The 24305-nt window shown below is 36.3% G+C and overlaps 2 protein-coding genes across 5 annotated transcripts; both read left to right on the forward strand.

The window, feature by feature from the left end:
- Positions 1 to 2068: 2068 nt before the first annotated feature.
- On the forward strand, positions 2069 to 15019 carry rer1 (retention in endoplasmic reticulum sorting receptor 1). 3 transcript variants are annotated; one of them, XM_060881412.1, is made up of 8 exons: positions 2069 to 2219; positions 5050 to 5135; positions 5632 to 5736; positions 6643 to 6742; positions 8366 to 8444; positions 13319 to 13454; positions 13569 to 13623; positions 14571 to 15019. In XM_060881412.1, exons 2-8 carry the CDS (start codon positions 5055 to 5057, stop codon positions 14579 to 14581), a joined length of 567 nt encoding a protein of 188 aa, XP_060737395.1. In that variant the 5' UTR covers positions 2069 to 2219; positions 5050 to 5054; the 3' UTR covers positions 14582 to 15019. The 3 variants fall into 3 exon arrangements, with proteins under 3 accessions (XP_060737395.1, XP_060737393.1, XP_060737394.1); XM_060881410.1 differs by having other exon boundaries at positions 2070 to 2219; positions 13569 to 13706; XM_060881411.1 differs by having other exon boundaries at positions 2091 to 2219; positions 5054 to 5135; positions 13569 to 13706.
- A 2759-nt stretch (positions 15020 to 17778) lies between these two features.
- LOC132853666 (rhamnose-binding lectin-like) lies at positions 17779 to 24185 on the forward strand. Of its 2 annotated transcripts, XR_009649192.1 has the most exons (14): positions 17779 to 18026; positions 20242 to 20330; positions 20435 to 20467; positions 20594 to 20638; positions 20765 to 20894; positions 21617 to 21726; positions 22114 to 22158; positions 22243 to 22378; positions 22502 to 22605; positions 22924 to 22968; positions 23149 to 23284; positions 23412 to 23519; positions 23887 to 23935; positions 23984 to 24185. XR_009649192.1 is itself a non-coding variant. In XM_060881578.1 (13 exons), exons 2-12 carry the CDS (start codon positions 20297 to 20299, stop codon positions 23515 to 23517), a joined length of 924 nt encoding a protein of 307 aa, XP_060737561.1. In that variant the 5' UTR covers positions 17779 to 18026; positions 20242 to 20296; the 3' UTR covers positions 23518 to 23519; positions 23887 to 24185. The 2 variants fall into 2 exon arrangements, 1 of the variants encoding a protein (XP_060737561.1); XM_060881578.1 differs by having other exon boundaries at positions 23887 to 24185.
- Positions 24186 to 24305: the final 120 nt, after the last annotated feature.

Genomic DNA, 24305 nt, shown 5'->3' on the forward strand with positions numbered 1-24305 from the left:
ATACTGTAATATTTAGATTTATGCCATTTGGCATACGGCGTTTATACAATTGAGGGTTACCTGGAAGTGGTAGTTTGGTGGACCTGGGATTTAAACTCATAACCTTCTGATTAGTAAACCAACACCACAAACACACACACACCCACACACACACACACACACACAAACTATAGCCATTTACTGCCAGCTGGGTTAAAAGTAAATACCCGAAATATTTCCACTAAACAACAGTAACCTTAAAGCACCCAGCCATGAGAGTACTGGGATTTAAACACACACTCTCCTGCCCTATAATTCACATACATTTAATTTAATGAATGAGTTGATTCAGTGGTAGAAGAGGTTGAAACAGTGCATGCAAGTTAGTTGTAGTGTCTGTCATGATTGTGTCCCTGAGCAAAACCATTCAACGATATATGTATTTTTTTTTTTTTTAGATTTATTTTTGTAAGTACATCAGCCAAATAAGCAAAAGTACTGGATGATGTGTTATTTTATACATTGTTCTATGTTACAGTATTTAACCACATATATGTTTTCCATATGTTTACTGTAATCTTTTTACTTTACTTCACTGTTGCGTGTACAGTACGGTATTTTTTTTATTTTTGAAGTACATGAATACTATGTACTAGTTTATGAAAAGAAGGATTCAGTCTTCAATGAATTAAGCATTATGTTCATAGAGCATAAGACTGGTATGAGTGTTTTGATTTATAATGCTGTTATACAATACGGTGTAATATCATAAAGGCACGACTTCATTCCGGAAACTCATGAACTCATAGTGAGGAATGTTGGATCTGTAAGGACAAGTCTTGTGCCGGATGAGGGCAGTGAAAGTCATTTTGTCTCACCTGGATACTGAGAATATTCACTTTTAACCCAGTTTATTAACAAACAGGATGTGGTAGCTCAGTGGTTAAGATGTTTGACTACTGATTGGAAGGTCATGGGTTCAAATCCCAGGTCCACCAAGCTGCTACTTCTGGGCCCCTGAGCAAGGCCCTTAACCCTCAATTGCGCTGCTGTATAAATTGAAATAAAAATGTAAGTTACTCTGGATAAGGGTGTCTTTAAAAATACGAGAAATGTAAACAGAAACTGACATACTCTGCAAATGAATTACACTACACTGCTATATTATATTTTATGTTTAAAATCATACAACAAACATGTAAAAAAAAAAAAATCATTAATTTGCCCTACAACAATGCTGCCTTTATTTAAACGCCCTTGTGCTCCTTGATCTGTACACGACGGTTTGAATGCGCCCTCTAGTGGCAGAACTAATGAATCGAGTCTGATGATGAATCGTTCATTATGTATTGATTCACTAAAAATGATTCTATTAAACAAGCTTCATTCCTTACCTTACCACTGTTTTGTTTTATTTCTGATAGACTACAACGGTGATAATAACCTTATAATATTTGGATCCTTTAAGTATTTGGTGTCATTATTATCATTATATATAGATCCATGAAATCTATATGTAGATTATATGTAGTGTGTATTATAGTATGAATTATATACTCAACTTTCAGTTTATTTTGTCTATAATTAACCAATAACGTCTAGCACATCTGACACATTACAATAAAAAACAGCAGGCCAAAAATAAACAAACCAATGCACTTAATGCTAGGAAAAATCAAAACATTTAAAAAAAAAAGTATTGATGGGTTGCAGAGTGGTGCAGCAGGTAATACTAACAAATCACTGCTCTATTTTCTATTTTCCCTGACTGTGCGTTGGCCTGTGTGAGGATTCAGTATATGATCTTCTTGTGTCTGTGTGTATCCTGTGTCTGTCTTCTCTAATTTAATCTCACTCACAGAAGAACCACCTACATGGAGAACATATTAAGCTTCACACAGACAGTAAAAGTGAGCTCAGATAAAAAGCAAGGATCCTGAAGCATATCAAAGATACTTGTGTGTGTGTGTGTGTGTGTGTGTGTGTGTGTGTGTGTGTGTGTGTGTGTGTGTGTGTGTGTGTGTCCAAGCCTACATTGCTCACATTCTGCCACACAGGGAAACATAGTAATAGAAACAGGGAGGTTGTTTGACTAGAAGATCCAGAGTTCTCTGTGATCTATTACTTCAGTCTAGAATGAGCTTCGCCTTGGCGGAAATACTGACGTGTTCACAGCAGAGTAGCGCGAGCGGCGGACAGGCAGCCGAGAGTGACACAGCGGCAGCATCCGGATAGAAAAGGTACTTTATTCTTTCTGATTTTATGCCAAATAACACAGTGTTTTTCGTGCCTTTTAGTCTGACTCTATAATCCGGATTATTTCTGATTTAAATATAGAGTATACTGGACTATACTTAGGTTTCTAACCACCTCTCGTGCGATTTTCACCGGAAGTGAGTTGTCCGGTTTTATTGCCTTCATGGCTGGTCATTGTAGTCCTTATCCAAACATACAATGACGTTTATGATCAAATTATTAAATGTCATCGGTCTGAAACACTTTAGACAGAATACACGAATGCGTGGTACTGTTTAAAGTATATCGTAGTGCAGCAGCAAAGTGTTTTGTGTTGTTTTAATAATAATATAATTCTGTATAAAAAACTACAAATCCCAATTTGTGTTTTAAACTCCTCTAAAAAAGGAAAGGAAAAGGGGAAAAAAAGAGCTGGTTAGTGCTATCAAACGAACAAGCACGTATAAGTTATTGTATTCATCCAGCTGGTTATATTGATGTTTTGTAAATAAACGTTTTAGATTCTTTTATCGTGTGTTATGTCATTAAAATGAAGACGACGGTTTATGGTGTGTGACAGTTGGCTGTAATGAAGTGGACTATGAGTTAGCTAGCATAGTTAGCATAGTTAGCTAGCTGATGCTATTACTAAAGAACCCGGGTTTTTTTTTTAAATGTCCTCGGCTCCGTCGATTCGCTTTTTAATGACTAAACCTTTTACAGCATCTTTAAAATAAACTCGACGTATTCGGTATTAAGGAGTAGCTATTTAAATACTTATCATTAACACCAGCACTGAGCGTTAGCTATCTGAGCTAGCAGGCTACACTTACACAGTGCTAGCTCGTATAGCCGTGTAGCTGCGTCAGACACAACGCGTTATTGATTTCTGAAGGTCGTGATTTAGACAATTCCTAACACTTTAACTGTGACTCTTTGTGTCGTCGTTAAAGCCTGAACAAAATGATGCAGCTGTGATGGTTCTGGTTTAGAGCAAAGTTCTGAATCCAGTCAGAAACTGTTGTACTGCGATACCGAGACATTCACAGGTTACACGTTTGCTAATAAAAAAAAGACAATAAATCCATTAAAAAAGCCAAATGCAAATGAAATAGGAGTTACGTTTCTTACACTTTACTCCCATCCCTTTTGTGGTCGACTCTGAGTCCCTAAAATGTCTCAGATTTCTCCAGATTTTCCAGAATTCATTCATTTACAGCATTTGGCAGACGCTTTTATCTAGAGCGACTTACATTATCTCTTTTTTTTATTTATTTATTTATTTTTTTTTATACAATTGAGGTTTAAGGGCCTTGCTCAGGGGCCCAACAATGGCAGCTTGGTGGACCTGGGATCAATCTCACAACCTTCCGATTGGTAGCCCAACACCTTAACCACTAGGCATGCCCTAGACTTTGTTTCTCTGTACATAGGAACACAACAGCACTGAAAATCCACTGCTGTTGGTTACTCAATACATTGCTAACTCTGTTGCTGCTTCTCTCCACAACAACATGACATTGCTGAATGGAATTAAACCAAACATATTACCACTTTATTTAACTTATTTAACTCTTGTAAACACCATATCCTGCACTTGCTACAATTGCACTCTGGTTAGACCTAAACTGCATTTCATTGCCTTGTACTTGTACATGTGTAATGACAATAAAGTTGAATCTAATCTACTCTACTCTAATCAAAGTTTAATTAGCCCAAAATCTGCTCTCTCTTTCAGATTGTAACAACAACATAAGCGTAAGTGATTTTATGGTAAAGCAATTTCGAAAATTAAAAAAAATTAACAAAACAAAAAAATGTAGAATAATTAAAGGTGTCCGTTTGTCTGTCTGTTTATTTATTTAGCTACCTAGCTTAAAAATATGTTATCCGTCAGCTTGTGTGTTTTAAAATGGACGAATAACACAGCGATGATCAGAAACGCTAATGTTTTTAGAGCAGGAAATCGTACCGTAAAAACAAACAGCTGCAACTCGATACAATGGTATCAGAATTGTATAGGTTGCAGCTGTTTGTTTTTACGGTAGAATCAAGAAGAGCGCACTATCAGAATTGTTGTATCAGAATTGTTTTATTTATTTTTTTACAAGGTTTTTACAAGGGAGTTATACTAGTACGTCTGCGATCTCCGTGTTCCCAATAAAGGCAAAATTGGCTGGAAATGACAGAGCATCTACTTTCAAGGTTTCTCTGTGACTCCCCAAGGAATCATTACAATTTCAGTTTTATGGAATTCTTTGTGAAGCTTATGTATTAATGTGTTATGTAAGGAATAAAACATTTGGCGGAGTATTGTTACACGAATTGTGGGACGTGGCTAAACACAAAGCCGAGTCACTGTTACCATCTCCAAGTTGATTATGTTCCATTAACAGAAATTCCTGAAGTACTTTATTCCTTTTATCTGTTTTTTTTTGTTATTGGTTTATGTGAAGCGTTTGCCATACAAATCCCTGTGGTAGTTCTCACTACAGAAACTATAACGTATCATAGCAGGTGCGTTACTATAAACATGGCAGCTCAAGCCACTGTCAAATCTGTTCTTATAGATAATATATAAGCTTCTGAATGCCACCTAACCGTGATATTACCAGAAACATCTACACTCTGAAGATTGTCCCTGTGTCTGCCAGGCTCACTGGTGGTGATTTGTAATTTGCATGCTAATTTAAGTCCAGGCTGTGCTTCCAGACTGTTTTGTTTATTGCCCTTAGTCGTAAGAAGAGCACTCTATTTTAGCCTTAAATTAGTTATGTTGACCTGTGCTGCAGCTGTGACACATTCATCCAGATGTTGAATCTGCTTTGTATTCAGATAGAATGTCAGAAGGAGACAGTTCTGCTGAATCCATCCATGGGAAACCATCCGTCATAGCAAGCTTCTTCACACGTCTTGGACAGGTGAGTGTAGTCCCCAAAATAATAGTATAAGGAAACTCTATTCGTCACTGTTCTTTATCTGTTGATTTTATATTGGGTGTTGAATCAGATCACCTTTTAAGTCAGACACCGGTAATTTACAGCCTGACAGATCGTCAAGGAAACCTTTTAAATGAACCCATTTGTCGCAATCATTCTGCTGTGTTTACAATTATCAGATAGATGGTGCTGTCACACTAGGACTACAGTAGGTGTTGAATCAAACAGGTTACACACCATCTCGTTTTATTCGTCTCCACATACGCACGTGATCAAACATTTTTTCTAATGCGCTGCAATAAATGCTGCTTCTGATCACAGTTAACCTAATGTTTTGCCTGCTCTGTCTACATAATACAGATGTTTAATGACAACCCTTAAATGTGTAGCCCCCGGTTCAAAAAGCTTAGTAACAGTTTAATTAAGTTTGTAAGTTGTTTTTTAACCCAAACACACACACTCACTGTGTCTGTTGTAGATCTACCAGTCATGGTTGGACAAGTCGACTCCGTTCTCAGCAGTACGATGGGCGGTCACGCTTATCCTTACAGCAATATACATGATCAGAGTGTATATACTACAGGTAAGTAGTATCACACAGATCATATCCTTCATTTAATATTTCTTCACGTGTCACAATTTTTTTGGTGCTGTACATCCCCTCATGGTGAATACATTGATGCATGGCCTTTTTATCCACCAATTGAAATGGCACACCAGTTCGGTTACTTATTGGAGTATTAAAAATATACAAAGCTGTATTGAATTCATCAAGCACGGCTACACGCTGTTGCTCAGTAATGAAATCACAAACGTATTTCACAATACTTCATTCAATTTAGTAATAATATTTTATTTCGCTTTCTGTCTTTCACTTCAGTTAATGTCCCAAAATGAGGACGTATTGACTTTGAGATCTTTTTTGAAAAATTGCTATGGTCTAAAGTGTATCACTTCATCTTTTGGCACAGGCTTGTGTGGCATGCAGTGAAACTCGTTCCTTAACGTTTATTGACAAAGTCTCTGAAGTCTTTATCAACATTAGGTCACAGAATTAAGATGCGATCAGCCTGCAAACTCTGTTGGGAGGAATTTTAGCTTCTTTTTTTTCCTTTTGGTTTAAATACATAAAACAATCCGGGACAATAAGTGTTTCAGAAAGAGGTGAGTCTTCACCTATTGATCACTTCCATGTTATGAGCCACCATCCAGGTAGGAAGCAAACCATTTCCGTGTTGCCCCACTAATTCGAAGACTCCTGAAAGTGGACAAGAGAGTCTTGTGATTGACTAAGTCAAATGCCGCTAAAAGTTCGGGTATTTAGTATTAGTTAGTTTAACATCAGTCAAGTCAATGGTCAAACATTCAACATCAGTCAATATATAAGAGAGATAATAGATCATTTCAATATAGATATATAATGAGTTTTAATTGTGAAGACTTTAGAACAAAGTCATCATGTTGTGCTTGTTTGTCTCTTGTGTTTCAGGGGTGGTACATAGTCACATATGCTCTCGGAATCTACCATCTCAATCTGTTCATCGCTTTTCTTTCGCCAAAAGTGGACCCATCGTTGCTGGATGACCCAGGTTAGTTGAAGCGAGGTTCCAGCTCACTTGCCTGATCGATTTTGTTCACAATTTTATGCACAACACTACTTTTCGATTAACGTGCATAATGCACAGTTTTGGAAAAACAACTGACCTAGATGAAAACCCACACATGGCAGTTTAATGAGCTATACTAAACACACCGACAAGATAGAGCAGGATAAAGCGTGATCAGACCGGCTGCACGAAGCTCTATCAGACCGGCTGTGTAAATCACATGTAAATATGAACCTTCAGATGTAGGAGCTGCTTGTATTTGTCTTGTTAGCATTGCAAGAGAGAAAAGAAAGCCTTGTAAAAGGACTGTTGGTTATAACATCACTGATAAGGTGAACCTACTCATCTTATTCCACAACAGTCAACATAACTGTAAGTGGTTTAAAGTATGCTGTCGTTCTCCAATTAGGATACACAATAAAATGTTGTTGCTGCCAGTTGCTGTTGTGCAAGAGGAATAAAGCACATGCTGTTATTGTTTTATTCCTTACTTACATGAGCACATGACAGAGCGGTGACAGAGGGTATTCATGGATGGTACAGTTATGTAAAAGTGTTCGCAGGAACAACAGTTGGGTGCTTTAAGTCTTGTTTGTTCAGGTGTGTGACAAACCGGAGTCAGGAAAGTAACAGCTGGTCCGGTCAGTGAGAAATGTCCTAACTGCTGCTGGTTCAGGGGACCACTAAAACCTCAGTTGCGTCACACTGAGTTTCCTAACCTGTGCATGTTTATTCATTTTCGTGCATCAAGCAACATCCGAGCACTTTGTGAGTCCGAGCACTTCTTCATCGAATGAACCGGGCTGAAAATTCCAAGCAAATCACGTCTTAACAATATATTCCGTTAATTCCTAGCCGTATTTGATTCAGCATGTTCTGCATTATCATTTTAACAGTCGGTATTGCAATGAAAAGATGCAAAACAATTTGAAAGTATCTTTAAGGTTGGGTGTTGGTGAAAAGTGTGGTGAATGTTTTGATATTAATGCTGACATTATTGTTCATCACTGTAATGAACAAAGACACCCTGTTTAATCAGTCAGAAATTTGTCTTTTTCACGTGACAGGCGTACAGTTATAAGAAAAATAATCAACAGTAGGTGGCATTTATTCCTTGTACCACAGGTGTTTGCTGTCGAATACAATTTTTTTTATTATTGAGAATGCGACTTTATTTCTTTTTTATCTTTAAAAGGTGTTACTAAAGGTAAAGGACATTCTCACTCCAGTCTCTTAAAGTAGGACATTCTTTCTTTCTCTCTCTTTATAAGACAAAAAAAAATCAGTTTTAATGCTAACGAGGAACCAAGAAGTGGCCGGAAAACTTTTCTAATTGAGAAAATGAACATTTACAGGTTTACCTCTGATTCGTGCAAAGTACTAGAGATTAGAGACTCTTTAAAAACGTTTTTTTGCGGAAGGAGTCGCTACATCAACAGTTTTTTTATTTTTTTTATTTGGGTACTAAACATTATAATCAGTTTATTATTAAATTAGATTGTCATTGATATTTTTGTACTGTGGTATAATTGTATGTAATTGTTTTTATCAGCTTCTAGGTGACTTATTTATTTTTTCATGTTTTTTTTTCTTTTTTTTTTTAAGACGATGGTCCGTCACTTCCTACAAAGCAGAATGAGGAGTTCAGGCCGTTCATCAGAAGGCTACCGGAGTTTAAATTCTGGTGAGTTTTTTTTTTCTAAACCAGATTACACTGGATGGAGAAATTTCACTTTTTGATGTCTCGTATGTTAAGCAGCGCTGCAGCGTATCTTCTTTCTGACCTGTGCATCACTACAGTATGTTTTCTCGGCACTTGATATAAAAAAAAAAAATGCTTTCTCGTACAAAATCATCCCCGTTTCTAGAAATTCTTAAATATTATTTTTGGTCCTGAAGCAGTTAAAGCCATTGTGACATCTAGTATGCAGATTACTCTTGCTTCACTTGCTTCACAGTTTTTTTAAAACTGGATTTTATTCTACAGAAGGTGCTTTTGATTGCTGATTGCTGCTGATTGCCACATTGTTTGTGCATGTTCTTAAGAATTAATGCAATATATCAGTGTGGGGTAATACCGCTGTAAATTGTGCAGGCAACATAGTCAAACATGACACTGTGCCTTAAAATTAATAAACGATGTCATGTTAAAAATTGCATACTTATTTACTATTTTAGATTAGTTATGGAGTACTAAAGCTTAAAGTGTTTCCTCTTACAATTAGCGCTTGAATTTAAACCAAAGAAAGGATTTTTCTGGATTTTCTTGGTTAGTAACCCTTTTTCAATCTGCTCTCAGTATTTTTATTTGCTCTGCCCATGAAAGAGAAACAAGGTGTCACTGTGCATGAAATTGTTAAGGATATCACTCAAGGGTACATCAGTGGCAACCTATACCCCTTTTCCACCAAAAAGAACCAGGTGCTGGTTCAACTTTGGTTCTACTGGCAAACCTTCTAAGAACCGGTTTGCCTTACCACCAGCTAGAGAGCCGTCACAGAGCCGAGTCTGACGTCACTGTATACGTGTCACGTGTCCCGGCAACATTAGCGCAGCAGCGGCAAACACAAACACATCAACAATGGCGGATGTTGCTTTACTGTTAATGCTCATGGCTTTGCGAACCTACATTAGCATCCAAATGCGGCGAATCCAACGTGTATGTGCAGCTCCATGTAATCTGTATAAACGGAGGTTGTAATCGAGAAAGTACATAACGTTATTTTTATCATTAACACAGAAAAAAGTTAGCCTTAGCATGTGGCTACCGACTATCATGTGTGCTGATAATTGATCATATTGCGGTAAAGTAAAAGTGTATTAAACATTAGTATACTTAAGGTACATTATCAAAGCGGTTCTTAAGTCTAGACTAGCAGTGTTTTTGTGCTACTTAAGAACCACTTTTCCTGGTTCAGAGCCGGTGCTTTGGCTGTTGAATAAGAAAAAGAACTGGTTCTAAATTAGGCTCTGGCTCCGAACCAGCACTCAAACTGCCCCGGTGGAAAAGGGGCATAAAGTGATCCTGGGGCTTAAACCCCCAACCTTCTGATCACTAACCCAGAGCCTTTGAGCAAAATATTGTTGTCCTGCTAAACAGCAGTCTGCACCACTATAATCAAAACACCACATAAGGGAATGTATTTAGCGAAGAACAGTATGCGTCTTTTCTGTAGAGTACTAGAGACATGACTAATATGAACCACTAATGCACTTTGGGCGGAACTGACACAAATCTGTTATTGTCAAGTGTCTACTTACTTTTTATGAGTAGTCACAAGTAATTTGACGTCCGGCTTCATTTTACTAGTTACAGATTCAAAGCAAAAAGAGCTGATGCTTGGCAAAACAAAAATCATAGCAATTCCAAGGCCTCTGTCCTAAAGGAATTATGGAAATCATCATTCTTAAATATCTTCTACCAGCTCTGAATCAGCTGCTGTTATAGACCTGTATTTAGTCTTGAATATTAGGTTTATTTTAATGTACTCTAAATTGAATTGCTGCACTATTTTCAGAGCTGCTGTTAGAGTAAACCAGCGTCTCATTTTACGCAGCGCTACATTAATATCGATACAGGTGGAATGAGCAAAATGGAGTGAAGATGTTTGAATCGAGTCACATTTTGTACAGTAACATTTATTTATTTCACTGCCCTATTCATCATAAGTAACTTGCAGTTCAGTCAGAATACAGGTGAGACTTCTTTGCTCAAGATTCCAGGAAGGTTTTGCTAGATGTTTATGGTGTCATCATGGTCATTGCACCACGGCTGACAACAGAAAGATGTGAATTTGCACGTATCACAGATTACAAAAGGCTGTATTGATTTGCAAGCGTGCATACAGGATGAGTTGAATGTCTTTTAATGCATGCTTAGGGGGAACTGAATAATAACTCCAAAACTGGACGTTAGTGGAAATACACCTACAGGACAAAATCAAGCAAATGCTGTCTCCAATGCAAGTGTAGTACAAGATGCTGTCCAGGATACACATGTGCAAATGGGTCCTGATAACACCCCTGGGTGGACTCTCAGCATGTGCACTACAGACTGTCTAACATTACAGCTGACGTCAATTTATCCACCACTATTACTATTAAAAAACACTAAAATATTTTCTTTTTTCAAGAAACTTCAGTTGCTTGCTTAAATGACTACAAACCAGTGTCATCCCTCTAGTACTCATGAAGCGCTTTGAGAGTTTGATAAAAACACACATTCTCGCCAACATAGCTCTCAACACCTTCCAATTTACATATAGGCCAAACATAGAGAACCTCAACAGCCTTACAAATGATGATCTCCTACTTGGAGATCTATTTTACAAGGCTGTTCAGTGGTTATAGTCGGTCTCTGCTACAATCAGCGCTTCCAATATTACACTGAGCTACCTCGACTTGCCCTGTCTTCTGTCCTGTGCAACTGGATCCAGAATGTGAAAGCACGATATGGTCCACCTTGGCAAGTAGATCTCTGACACTCATCATGAATACGGGCATCCCAAAAAGATTTGTCTTCAGCCTGAGGTTCTTAGGACATTCAATCCAAGATCTTACAGAGAACACTAGCATTAAATTTGCAGATGATCACCGGTAACGAAGAGACATCGCACACCCCTGCTGATCGGAGATGGAAGTAGTGAGTAACCACAAGTTCACGGGTGACCGTGTAAATGAGAATCTATCCTGGCAGAAGCTGTAATTCCTGAAGAGCCTGACACGTCATCGGGGATCGTGAAAAGCTTGTATATACGTGTACAGTGGAGAGCATCCTAACCTGCTGCTTAGCTGTGGTGCGTGATCACGACAGCCCAGAAACTCATAGGGACAGATCTCATCTCCCTGTGCTAATGATGGGCTAACAGCTGAGGATCCCTCTCATCCTGTCCACTCACTGTTTACAGTTATGAAGTCTGCTAAAGGCTAAAGAAGATTTAAAGCCAGAATATCTAGATTTCATGACAGTCTGTCTCTCTGCCACTCTTACTTACGTCTTTGTCTTACACAGACATGTTCAAAATACATACACATAGAGTATAGTAATGAAACAGCAGGGCCAGATATTTCATTATTTCAGCTATACACTGAAGTCAAAGACCGTAGATTAGAATTTCAGCTTTATTTTCCTGATTTTTTTTTTTATCTAGATAAGTTAGATAGCTTACCCCTCGGCACCTTTCATTTGAACCCATACACTTTTCAAGCATGTCTACTCTTGGTTTGAGCCCCTGGTTTCACCTTTGTTTTTTGTTAAAATGGATAAACCAACTTGAAGAGCAGAGAGCTCTTTATATGAAAGCTATTTTGAAGATGAGTTGATCAAAAAGAATGAATCCACTAGTGTACCAATTATTAGAGCTGTGGGGAAAAAACCTCCAGAACAAAAGTCAGTGATGTCAATAGGAGCCTTCAGATGTCAGGGGTGAACGTGGGACTTTCTTTTAAAATTTAAGAAAGATCAAACCTAGTTAGTGGCTGAGAACAGCATATATGACAACCTGAGTATAAAATAGACTGTAAGTTTATTAACCACAGGGAAGTCAAGGACATTTCTTCACTGTTTTAGTCTAAAAAATGTCCTGAAATGCACTTAACCAGTGTGTGAAATCATTTGAGTGACAAATAAAAAGACAGAAGTGCATTTGCTCAACAGGTCTGTCGTGGGTTTGTTTATAATTTCAGAAAACCTCTAGTCTTATAAAATGATTTTTGGTTAGGAAAGCAGTGTTTGATTAGAGCTAGTTTTTAAAACTTTCCAATGCGCTCCAGTTTTTTGGGTAAATAATCCCATGCATACATGCATGCATACATACATACATACATACATAGAGTATAATACGTACTTGCATACATACAATACATACATACATACATACATACATAGAGTGTAGTACGTACTTGCATACAGTACATACATACTTACACACGCATACATAGATTACAGTACGTACTTGCATACATACAGTACATACTTACATACAGTACAGTATATACTAACATACCCCACATACTAACCTGCAGAAACCAAGAATGAGCATAAATGATCAAGAATTATTATCAAAATGAGCATAAATTATTAAACTGGATATGATCTGGTTTATTTATAAAGTGTTGACTCAAGAAATGTAAGAGAATTCAAAAGCTTGAATCATATTTTAGGAAGAAAAGTGTTCAGAAACGCTGTGTTCCTCTTTTATTTAAAGACTTAACTTACCCTTCAATTGAAGGTGTAATTCTGAAGTACTGAAAAACTTTGGAAAAGATTTTTGAGAGAATTTGCTGAATATTTATACACGACACGGTATTTTAGTTCTTTCTTTATCATTTAACAATCGTCTATATTGTCCATATATTTTCTCTCTGATTAGCCCAAGAATTTAGATGCTGCTAAATCAGTCTTATTCAGATGATTCTGCCGTCCATGTCTATGTCATAACCATTACGTTTATTCTTATTCATCGGCTCCCAAATGGCACATTTTCAGCTGGGGATTATATCAATTGTCAGCTGGGGATTATATCCCAAAATAATGTGTATTCTTGTTTGTTGATTCAGGCATTCTGCGACGAAAGGCATCATCGTCGCTATGATTTGCACGTTCTTTGAAGCATTCAACGTGCCAGTTTTCTGGCCCATCCTTGTCATGTACTTCATCATGCTCTTCTGCATCACCATGAAGCGTCAGATCAAGGTTTGTCCCAATTCATACATGTCAAGTAGGATACATTCACTCTGTTTTAGGTTTTACAGTAACTGTCCAAGTTCTTTTCTTTGACTGCTGATCTTTTTCTCTTTCTGTCCACAGCATATGGTTAAATATAGATACCTGCCCTTCACACATGGGAAGAGGACATACAGAGGCAAGGACGACACAGGGAAAGCTTTTGCTAGTTAAAATCCCTCCTTTTCCCTTCAGTCTAATTAAAGTTATTGATGAAGAATGGTGCGTACAGGGGTTGAAGTTTTTGTACGTTTTTTTTTTTTTTTTTTTTTTGGTTTGTGGGGATGCAAAAAAAAAAAAAAAAAAAAAAAAGTAGGCTTATCGAAAAAGAGTTTTGATCCATGATGACAGTGTTGGCTGAATCGTGAAATGATTATTGCTGCCTTTGAATTGAAAAGTGCATGAAGATTTAAGTTCTTGGAAAGTTTCACACTAAAGTTTACGAATGCGTGCGGTGCCTATTGTCTTGTGTACCCAGACTTGAGTTTGATAGCGAGGAGGAAAACCCGAGCATATTCACACTGTGCTATGATGATGCTAATGCTAACAAGTGAGCTCTCCAGCTTGGGCTTTTTCATCATCATTCGCCTTTCAAAGTAATACTAGAAACCATAGGATCTGATTTCATCAATCGTTAGGTGATCATTACGTGGAAATTATAGATCATCAAAAAAAAAAAAAAGAGCCAGATCTTCATCAGCCTCCAGAAATCTGTCATTAAACACCTGATTATTACTACGCAGTTGCACTGAAGTACTTTCTCTTAGCACCCTTCACTGAAATAAACAACAGATTCAGTATTTAGATGTAAAACAGCCAGATGCTTCGATGCTAGTGCCCAACATATTCACCACACATGATCCGCCTTCTTTCTTGAATGTGCATTCTCTAGTTTTCTTTTTGTATATATACTTTGTGCCTAGTAAAATCATTTCTAGCAGCTTGTAATTTATTAAGTAGTTATATCTTAAATCCCCCTGATCATTAAGTTGAACTGTATTTTGATGCTTCAGTAGATCTTAGCTGTTCATTGTAATAGTTATATCATTCCAAACAAAACTTTTTTCTCTCTCTCTTCTTTTTCAGAGGAAACATAAGAGTCTTGAGGGCTTTAAAATGTAAGAAATGGATGAAGAGAGTTGACATTTGTTCTTTTAATTTACATTGTTCTGGACCCTAACTGCTAACATAGAGAGAGGTTTTTTTCAGCACTGTAGGTGAGGATCAAAACGTTTTTTCCTATTAATGTGCATAATGTTTTATGGGGGTTTATATATAAATATATGTATATTTTAAAAGGTAAATTGAGATTATTTTGAATGTCATTTTTTCTTTTTTCTTTAGACATGTGATTCCAGGTGTTAATTCTGACATTAAATTAAATTACATAAATTGAATACTAGATCTGTACATTTCTCATTAAAGGCATTGCATGTCTTTGGTTTACTTGTGTTACTGTTCAAAAGAAAATGATTTTAATAACTACACTGTAAATTTTTCACTCCAAATGCTATTAAAAGACAGTGTCCCTTCAAGTATTGAGAGTTTCTTTTCCTTTGTTTTCATGTTAAAGCTAAACATTTGTATATTTTTTAAGGTGCAAGATACTAAAGCTAAGCTAGCGCAGTATTTTTATACTGCATGTATTTTTACTTTCCTATGTTATTGCACTGGAATTAGTCATTGTTATTCTTAATCGTACAAATAAGTGCGGATCTACATTATGTCTTGTATGGTTTAGTCAGAGTGTTTAGGATTTGCTTGCTTGAACACTTGATTTGTTGATATGGGGAACACAAATGTAATGTCTGTAATATGGCCACCAGATCACAACCAGGGACAGCGCTTCAACACTGGATGGCTTCTTTTGCAAACATGCCCATAGGTGTAACACTTAATCATACAATGATCATACAAGAAACAGCCCTCTGTAATGATTGACATTACCTTTGGAAACCTCTCTAAGTTGGGCTTCGGTTCTGACTGACTGGATACCCTGGAAGGTATGGAAAAAGGGTTGTGATTTGTGTCACCATTCCTAACCCATGGCTTACTTTACGCAAGTGGGAATGTACTCTGCCTTGCACTGACTGGAAGAGTGTTCAAATCTACTCCCTCTGATCCCTGTGTATCATGATAATACTGTGTTTCTAGGCCACAGAAATCACCCAGCATCCTGTTTAGTCACAGTGCCATCTGATTGATCTGTTTGGTTACACTTAGGGTTGCAAAGGGGCAGAAAGTTTCCGGTAAATTTCCGGAAACTTTCCACGGGAACTTAAACTGGGGAATTTTAGGAATATTCCAAATTGGAAACTTTACCAGAATTTATAGGAATTTACAGGAATTTATGGGAATTATTTGGAAATATAGGGAAATGTATATAAACTATATCATTTACAACCATAAATAAACATTTTGTTTGGTCATAAGCAGACATTCATGCAAGGTAATACAAATTTTAAAAATGACCTCTTGACTGATTTAATTGTAAGTAGAGCTTTAACTGATTCTTTCATTAAGTAACACAAAAGCATAATAAACATTATTATGCTTGCAATAAACATAATAAACTTAATAATTGTAATAAACATATTTCCCTATGATTGCTGTAAAATGAAAGCATCCCCCACCCTTGCCCTTCTAAAAAAGTCCCAATCAAAATGTAAAATGAAGCATTTTTCCTCAAGCTTATTACTGTAGGTCTCTGTTTCTGTGGTAGTCAAGGCCTGGAAAATGGAGGTGAATCTCCCCCTTAAGTGATATATGGAGGATTTTATTTTATTTCAGGGGGGAGTGAGTGTGTGATGGGGTCATCAAATTATCTGTGCATGTGGTAACACTCCTAATTTACTGCTTATTAAGAGTTAGTAAGGTAGTTCTTAAGTTTAGGTATTGGGTACCATAGAATAAGATAATGCAGAATAAGGCATTAATATGGCATTAATATGTGTTTAATAAGTACAAATAAATAGCCAATATTCTATTAATATTCATGCTAATAAGCAACTAGTTAAATGACCCTAAAATGAAGTGTTACTGTGCATGTTATAGAAGAATGCAAGTACATGCAGGGGGTTTGGCCTCAATGGCCCTCCAGTAAGCAGTGTGCTGTGTGCAAGTGACCGAGGAATGCAGGGTACAAATTAAACTTAAATTGCATTAAATCTTGTTGTTTTAAACACAATTATGCTGCAAGATTTTTAACTACATTTAAGTTCCTTGTTATAGGATTAAATTCCTAGTTTATTTCCATATATTCCCGTTAATTCCCATGGAAAGTTTCCAGCCTTGAAAATTCCCGGAATTTTGCAACCCTAGTTACACTGATATCTTATTTTCTAATGGGCTGTGATTGACCATAGGCGAAATAAACAGAGAAAATGTACTTGTGTGCTGCAAGCCCAGCAGAGCATTATGTACCTAGTTCTAACACTGAGGCACAGACTGGAGCCTGTCAGATGCTTCTGTTATTCAGATAGTGCTTTGTGTAGCTATGTGCAAGTCTACGGTCACTATTTACCAGGCTAAGCAATTTGTAAGCATGTGCTGAAAGATTCAATTTAATTTATTTGTATAGTGCTTTGAAGAATTCACATTGTCTCAAAGCAGCTTTACAGAAGCATAAAAACAATAAAAATTGTGAAGTTTAAAAATAAATTACTAGGTATCACTAACATCTATAACTAATGAGCAAACCTGAGGTGACGGTGGCAAGGAAAAACTCCCTGAGATGATATGAGGAAGAAACCTTGAGAGAAACCAAACTCAGAAGGAAACCTCATCCTCATTTGGGTGATAACAGACAGTAAATAATGTCCTTTCTACAACAGTTTATAATCAAGTGGAATTGTGTAGAGAGCAGAGCAAGAGCTCCTGAGGAACTAAAAGGTCAGAGTCATTTCTGAGTTCATTATAGTAACACTAAATCCCTCCTGCCAAAGGCTTCAAATGGTCACTGATGAAGACCCAAGCTCAAAGCTGACTGACTGTGATAGTCTCCATGATCAGTTGCAGTTAGAGGCACAGACTGTTTGGACTACAAGCTTGAGGGTTTTCTTCAGATTTATTCCAAATCTCCTTGGGAACAAGAATTGATGGTTCCAATGACTTTTGGTCTTCCTTCCACCTGACATTAGAACATTTGGTGTAGTTGCAGATTAACTTTATAGTTGTCTAGTTACAGCTGTTTTGGTAAGTCCAGTCCACATTTCGCCATGCAGTTTGTTTGGGCTACTGGTTCTTATCTGTCTGCTTTGTTTACATATTCTGATTAAGTCATGGTCATTTGCAAATCAATAGATGGTACAATCACACTCAATTTAAAGGGGTACTGAGATTTTCACAGTTAAATTCGTCTAGAATTAGCTTTTATGTAGCAAAGATTGATTGCTGAGCCAAACTCAGTAAGTGTGAAAGACAGGCCTCAACTCAAGACCACTTTTTTAGTGCAAGTGAAAAAGATTCAAAGACGCTCCAAGAAGCTGTAGTTCCAAAGACCTGCAATACAAATTGCATTGGATATCTGACTGCTCAACATTGGTGAGTTAAATGATTGAAAATCTATTCAAGAAGAACTAGATTAGAAATTAGCAGACAACATTTTTAATCAGCTGTCCAGATGTTAGACTTAACTTAAAAAAAGGAAATGTATGCAAAATATTTACAATTACACTACATTATTGTAACTATAAAAACTGACTTTCCTAAGTCCTTTTAAACAAGTTATAAATCAAAATTTAATTCAGTACAAAGTCTAACTTATGAGACCATTTAACTAGCATTATACCTTTAGAAGGACAGCATGTTGGGGCAGTGTGTAGCATTACCTACCTCACAGCTCCAAGATCCCTGGTTCAATCCTTTACTAAATTGCCCCAGGTGTGAATGAGTGTGTGAATATAATGTCATACACCTGGCTTTATTTCTAAGTTTTTATTTAGCAGGGCCAACATAAGAATTATGGGGTCTTTACCACATTCTTTAAACCAGGGGTCACCAACCTTTTTAAGACTGAGGCTACTTCAAGGGAACTGAGTAGTACGAAGGGCTACCGGATTGATACAAACTTCCTCAAGAGCAAAATTGCACAGATCACTTTTTAATAATAATAATAATAATAATAATAATAATAATAATAATAATAATAATAATATTATGGTGAAGAGACTGCTCACATGTCAATGTTAATTATTCTCCACAATTATTAACAATGATTTATACAACAATGATGGAAGGAATATTCACAAGTAATTTAGTCTTTTTCAAAAAATGTTCACATTTCTGTGCACCATTTTTAGTTTAATGTTATGGTGTTTTCAATGAACACGTTATCTCTTCTTTGTCTGTAAATGTCTGTTAGTGGGAAGCCTGGCACTGCATTCTGCTCACCAGTGTACTGTAATCTGGTGAATAATTTGACACTGCAAGTCTGAGTGAGTCTTGTAAATGTGCATCAGTAAGGCGTGTTCTGTGTTAGTTCTTGATAAAGTTCATTTTAGAAAAGGCTGATTCACAGAGATAGGTTGAACCAAAAAGGCATGCAAATTTCATAGCTGCTGTGCATACACCACTGTACTTTTCTGTGTCCACAAGGCACCAAAAGTTTGATGCAGACTGATGGGCTTTGAGGTGGAGGTCATTTTGCAACGTTAGGATTTCTGTCTCTACCTGTCCAGCATCCAAGTTGAACAGAGCACTTAGTTGCTCAGCAGTGCATGTCATGTCCACTTGCATGAAAGGATTTGTAACGGCTTTTTCTGTCCTTAATGCGCCGCCGGGTGGGTAGTTAGCATTGAAACTGTCGTGACGCAGACTGAAGTGTCTCGCCACATTGTGCTGCTTTGCCGTCGCAACAGTCGTCCCGCAAATGAGACACACACACTTTTCTTTGACTGACGTAAAAAGAACTCTTCCTCCCAAACACTGTGAAAATGGTATGTTTTCTGTCGCTTTTCTGACATTTTTTGGGGGTAAATCACAACTAACTCCTCATCGTTGCTGCACCACTTCCTTGTGTCAGGAGTCGGACGTGACGTGCGCGCAATATGACATTTGACTTCAGAAAAGGCCAGAGTTCGTTATATACATAAAACATTTTTGTTTTAATTTTTTTTAATTAAATTAAATGAAATTAAATATCGTCATTTTAAAATCTACGTTAATGCAAGCGTTTTTTATTCAAAAACTACAGCAAGAAATTTTTTTTATTTTTTTTTATTTTTTTAGCTATATTTTGACCAGTGCTATTTTAGAACGTGCCTCGCGGGCGCCTTAAGTGCTCCTTGCAGGCGACCAGGTGCCCGCGGCCACCGTGTTGGTGACCCCTGCTTTAAACAATCACCTGACAACAACAATAGATTTTAATATGTGGTAATTTCCCCCCAAAATTAATTTGCATGATTTATCTTCATATATGTACTTTATAATATCTGTACAGCACTTACCCTAAAGAACAGAATAGGTAACAGCACCAGAATTCCCAACAAAAGAAAAAAGAATTATCATGCAACCAAACTTTTTTCCCCAGTCTAATGTTTGATGTGAACATTACCTGAAGCTCTTGACCTGTATCTTCTTGATTTGTACTCAACACATGATTAGCTGTAAACACAAAAACTGTGCAAAAGAGTGCAGTTCTACAAGCGTTCCTAATAAGTGTAAGGTCAGGGGTCATGTCAGTGGCTTTTGTAAAGGGAAATATTTTGGTATGACATCCTGATACTCAATATGAAATGCATATGTGTATCTATATCAGTTCCAGTGTTTCATTGCTTGAAGTTCCAGCTTCAGCTCTAATCCGTCTAAAAGTCATGACGTTCTTCCTGAAGCTCACTCTACTCACCTGTAAGTCTCTTAAATAGCTAAATGACACCTCTTACACCTCTAATGGTAGAAATAGCAACATTTCTGTTCTTTTAATAGACAGGCACCTTTGTTTTGCTTTACAGTTATTGCAGTTCCAAGCTTGTTTGTTTCTGGAGGTAATATTTGAAACCATTTAAATACCAACATTAAAAAACAACTAACGTGATAATGGAGAACCTAAGGAAACTATTCAGGTTAAAATGTTTAAAAATCTGTTCAAATACTTTTTTTTTTTTTTTTAGAAAATATGATTACCTGTGAAGGTGATGTCCATCGACTTACTTGTGGTAAGCGAAAGTATTCTGCAAATTCTGCAAAAGTATATTATAAATCTTGGATAGTTGTAAAAAAAATTATTATAATAGTAAAATAATGCTTGTTGCCGTATTGTGATACATATATTATGTTTTCAGACACCGGACTGATATCAGTGAAGTATTCTTTCTATGGCCGTACTGACAACAATACCTGCGGTATAAAGTGGTCCCCATATGACTCGGTCAATACTAGCTGTTCTTTGAAGATTTCCACTATTGCTGATAGGTACTGGTTTCCATGGCTTGGAATACACATGCAGTAATTTATTTAAGAAATAAAACATCAGAGCATGCTGTGATAAAACAATTAGCTTCAAGAGTTACTGCTATATAACTTATAAGTACATATATAACTGCACATATATGCACATATGTTAGTGTTTTATTCCGCTTATCCATGGTATCCTTCATAATTAACAACAGGTCATGCTTTTATACAATTATTCTTTATATTACTTAAACATTGTAGAATGTTGTAGGACATCTGCAGGAAAATAGTTAATACACTAAACTTAACAGCAGGTATAAACAACCATTCCCTCTTTTTTTCTCACTATTAAAGTTAGAAAGAAAGAAAGAAAGAAAGAAAGAAAGAAAGAAAGAAAGAAAGAAAGAAAGAAAGAAAGAAATTAAATAAAATTATTAAAAATAAAAAAATGAAACATTAATAAAATAAATAAAATAAAATAAAATAAAGTAAATAAATCCTCTGTCTGGATGACTTTACCATTCAGAAAACCTACTGACTTTTATGTCTAATAAAATGTCACTGATGTCACTAATGTCAGCGCTTTATAATGATTTATAATAATTACATTTTTTGTATTCTTTTAAAAAGTCTAAAATTGCCAGTTCTCTCTCTCTCTCTCTCTCTCTCTCTCTCTCTCTCTCTCTCTCTCTCTCTCTCTCGCTCTCTGTGAAAGCATTTGGTCTGTTTATCCCAAACAGATGCAATGGACTAAAAGTGTGTGAGGTAAATACGGCTTTAATTGAGAACCCTGACCTATGTTATGGAACTTACAAGTACTACAACACCACGTACGAGTGCATCAATGGCAGTAAGTATTAAGAGTGATGGAGTGGTGGAATTTGTGAAGACTTTTGTGTTATTGACATCTCAGCGCAGAACACTGGATATTTGCTGCTAACATACTGATACTGATTTAATACTAACATTCTCGCAGTAACCAAGCCAATCTGTTCAAGCTTCTGCTGCCAAATTCTGCAAGAACAGTATTTATGTGTTGTCTCAGCCTACATACAGTTTGTTGAATCCAGTCCAACATTGATAGAGCTGTTTATTAAAAGCACATGTAGCATACTGGATCTATAGTTATTGATTTGTTTTTAGTATTACATAATAATTTTTATAATAATATCTCATGGTTTATTGCTATACTAATTCATCACATTGTATTCACTTTGTTTTTTTCTCCTTCCTCCAGGGTTAGCTGTTATTTGTGAGCGTGGCTACAGCACACTGGATTGCGGTACTTCATTGGGTCTCTCTTTCTTTTTTTTGTCTTTTGATGTTGCATTTAATTCACAATAGTTTTATCGGTGTCTGTGTGCAGGAGATGGTTCTATTCAGATCATAAATGCGAACTATGGCCGTGCTGATTCAGTAACCTGTTCCAGTGGACTTTCTAACAATTTGATCCAGAACACCAACTGTTACTCTCCAAACGCACTCTCAAAAGTGGCCACTCTGTAATATTTTTTTTTTTTTGTTCGTTCCAATAAATGTTTTGCTTAGATTCACTTTTACTTAGTAGTTGCAAACGTTGTTTACGGGACAACAAAGAGACTAATTTATCTTACTTTCTTTAAAAGCTGTAATGGACAGAGGAGTTGTGAGGTAGAAGCTTCGTACACTGTCTTTACTGAGCCATGCACTGGGACTGTTAAATACCTTACAGTGTCCTACATCTGCACCAGTGAGTAAGCCGTTTCTCTGGTGATGCTTTCCTTTTAATAATTAAAAATAATTTAATCTAAAATAAACGGGTTTAAAAGGTTTATTGTAATCTAAAATGGACTAAGGTTTTTTTTATCCATTCATAAATGTTAAAAATTAGTTTAGACTACAAGCACCCAGCATAAAATCTGTAATCTGTTTAAATAAAGACTTTTAAAACCTTATTCTATAGATTGTATTTTTTTTAAATTGGTTTAAAAAGTGGGTTTCAGAAATTATTCTGAAATTATGTGAAAGTGATGTTTTATATATATTTACACCATCAAATTTCCTACAGGATTGACTGTGACCTGTGAACACAATACTGCTGTACTTTCATGTGGTTTGTACTCTTTTCCTCTTATTATTTCTTATCTAGCCCTTATTTCTACTCATTTTACACCATGTTGCATAATAAAGAGTACGTTAAACAGAATGTACAGACACAAAGAAAGTTACTACTTTTTGCAGCTACTAAGTTTTAATACGTTTATTTTTCCCTTGTGCTAAATTCCAATTTTAGGTGCCCACCATATAAATATCATCGGTGCGAACTACGGCCGAACCGATTCCACCACGTGTTCTTCAGGACGACCTCACAGTCAGATCACCTTTACAAATTGCTACTTGCCTGACACATTACATAAAGTTGCAGCTAGGTACCAAAAATATTAATTGAAGTGTCACCTTTATCATCACTACCCATGGACGTTATTATTAAATTATAGAAGTCAAGTCAAATTTATGTCTGTGGAGACAATTCAAATGTAAATCCCTTTTTGGCAGATGTGAAGGACAAAGAAGATGTGAGGTGCCTGCGACCAACGGTTTCTTCTCTGACCCCTGCTATGGCACCTTTAAGTACCTGACAGTTGTATACTCCTGTATCTAACTGTAAGTTTCTTCCTCTCTTATATCAAATGCCCAAGAATCAGTTGGTACTGAGGCCCACATATATTGTTTATACATTGAAATACTGTATTATGATATACAGTACACTGTATTTATATTTCTAGTGCTTGTTCAAACAGCTAGAAATAATCAGTTTAAGGGTGGTTTTATTTCTTATTTAAGTCAAAAAATTAATTAAAAGTCAAAAAGTTGATTAGGATGATTATATAGGAAATATATATTTTTTAAATACAAAGATTTAGAACTTTTCAATTAAATAAATGTTAGTTAATTGGAATTACTATTTTATGTGCAGAACTATAACTTTCTGTCTTTCTGTTTGTTCATTTTTTTTTACTTTCGTTAACAGAATAACTCAAAGAATTCCAGTTTTCTCCCCAGTCTCTTCACCCTGAAAAAGACTTACACCGAGATTTAATTATGCATACAGTATGATGAAGTGCAGGAGTCTCTTCACCCTGAAAAAGACTTACATCGAGATTTAATTATGCATACAGTATGATGAAGTGCAGGAGTTTTGTTGTTGTTGCACGTAATATTTGCACATTATACCAACTGCTGTAATGATTTTATTTTCGATTGTACTATTATTATTCATAATTTGCAATAAAGTATCATGCAATAAACTCAAGCCTAACAGGGATAAGAGATGTGTACATTTACATGCAGTCTTTATTAATATTCAGACCGTTCATGTAACTAAAGGCAGTGATCTATCTATCCATGGTCCAATAACCGTATATAAGCCAGAACACATGTGCTAAGTAA

Source organism: Tachysurus vachellii, chromosome 11, assembly GCF_030014155.1.
Source record: "Tachysurus vachellii isolate PV-2020 chromosome 11, HZAU_Pvac_v1, whole genome shotgun sequence".
In the NCBI taxonomy this organism is placed as follows: Eukaryota; Metazoa; Chordata; class Actinopteri; order Siluriformes; family Bagridae; genus Tachysurus; species Tachysurus vachellii.

Excerpts from the sequence above, each read along its gene's own strand:
- rer1 (XM_060881410.1), top strand. The coding sequence starts at position 5,055 with ATGTCAGAAGGAGACAGTTCTGCTGAATCCATCCATGGGAAACCATCC. Across the intron at positions 5,136-5,631 it reads TCTTCACACGTCTTGGACAG|ATCTACCAGTCATGGTTGGA; the intron begins GTGAGTGTAGTC and ends TGTCTGTTGTAG. Across the intron at positions 5,737-6,642 it reads TCAGAGTGTATATACTACAG|GGGTGGTACATAGTCACATA; the intron begins GTAAGTAGTATC and ends CTTGTGTTTCAG.
- LOC132853666 (XM_060881578.1), top strand. The coding sequence starts at position 20,297 with ATGACGTTCTTCCTGAAGCTCACTCTACTCACCT. Across the intron at positions 20,895-21,616 it reads ATTTCCACTATTGCTGATAG|ATGCAATGGACTAAAAGTGT; the intron begins GTACTGGTTTCC and ends TATCCCAAACAG. Across the intron at positions 22,159-22,242 it reads CTACAGCACACTGGATTGCG|GAGATGGTTCTATTCAGATC; the intron begins GTACTTCATTGG and ends GTCTGTGTGCAG.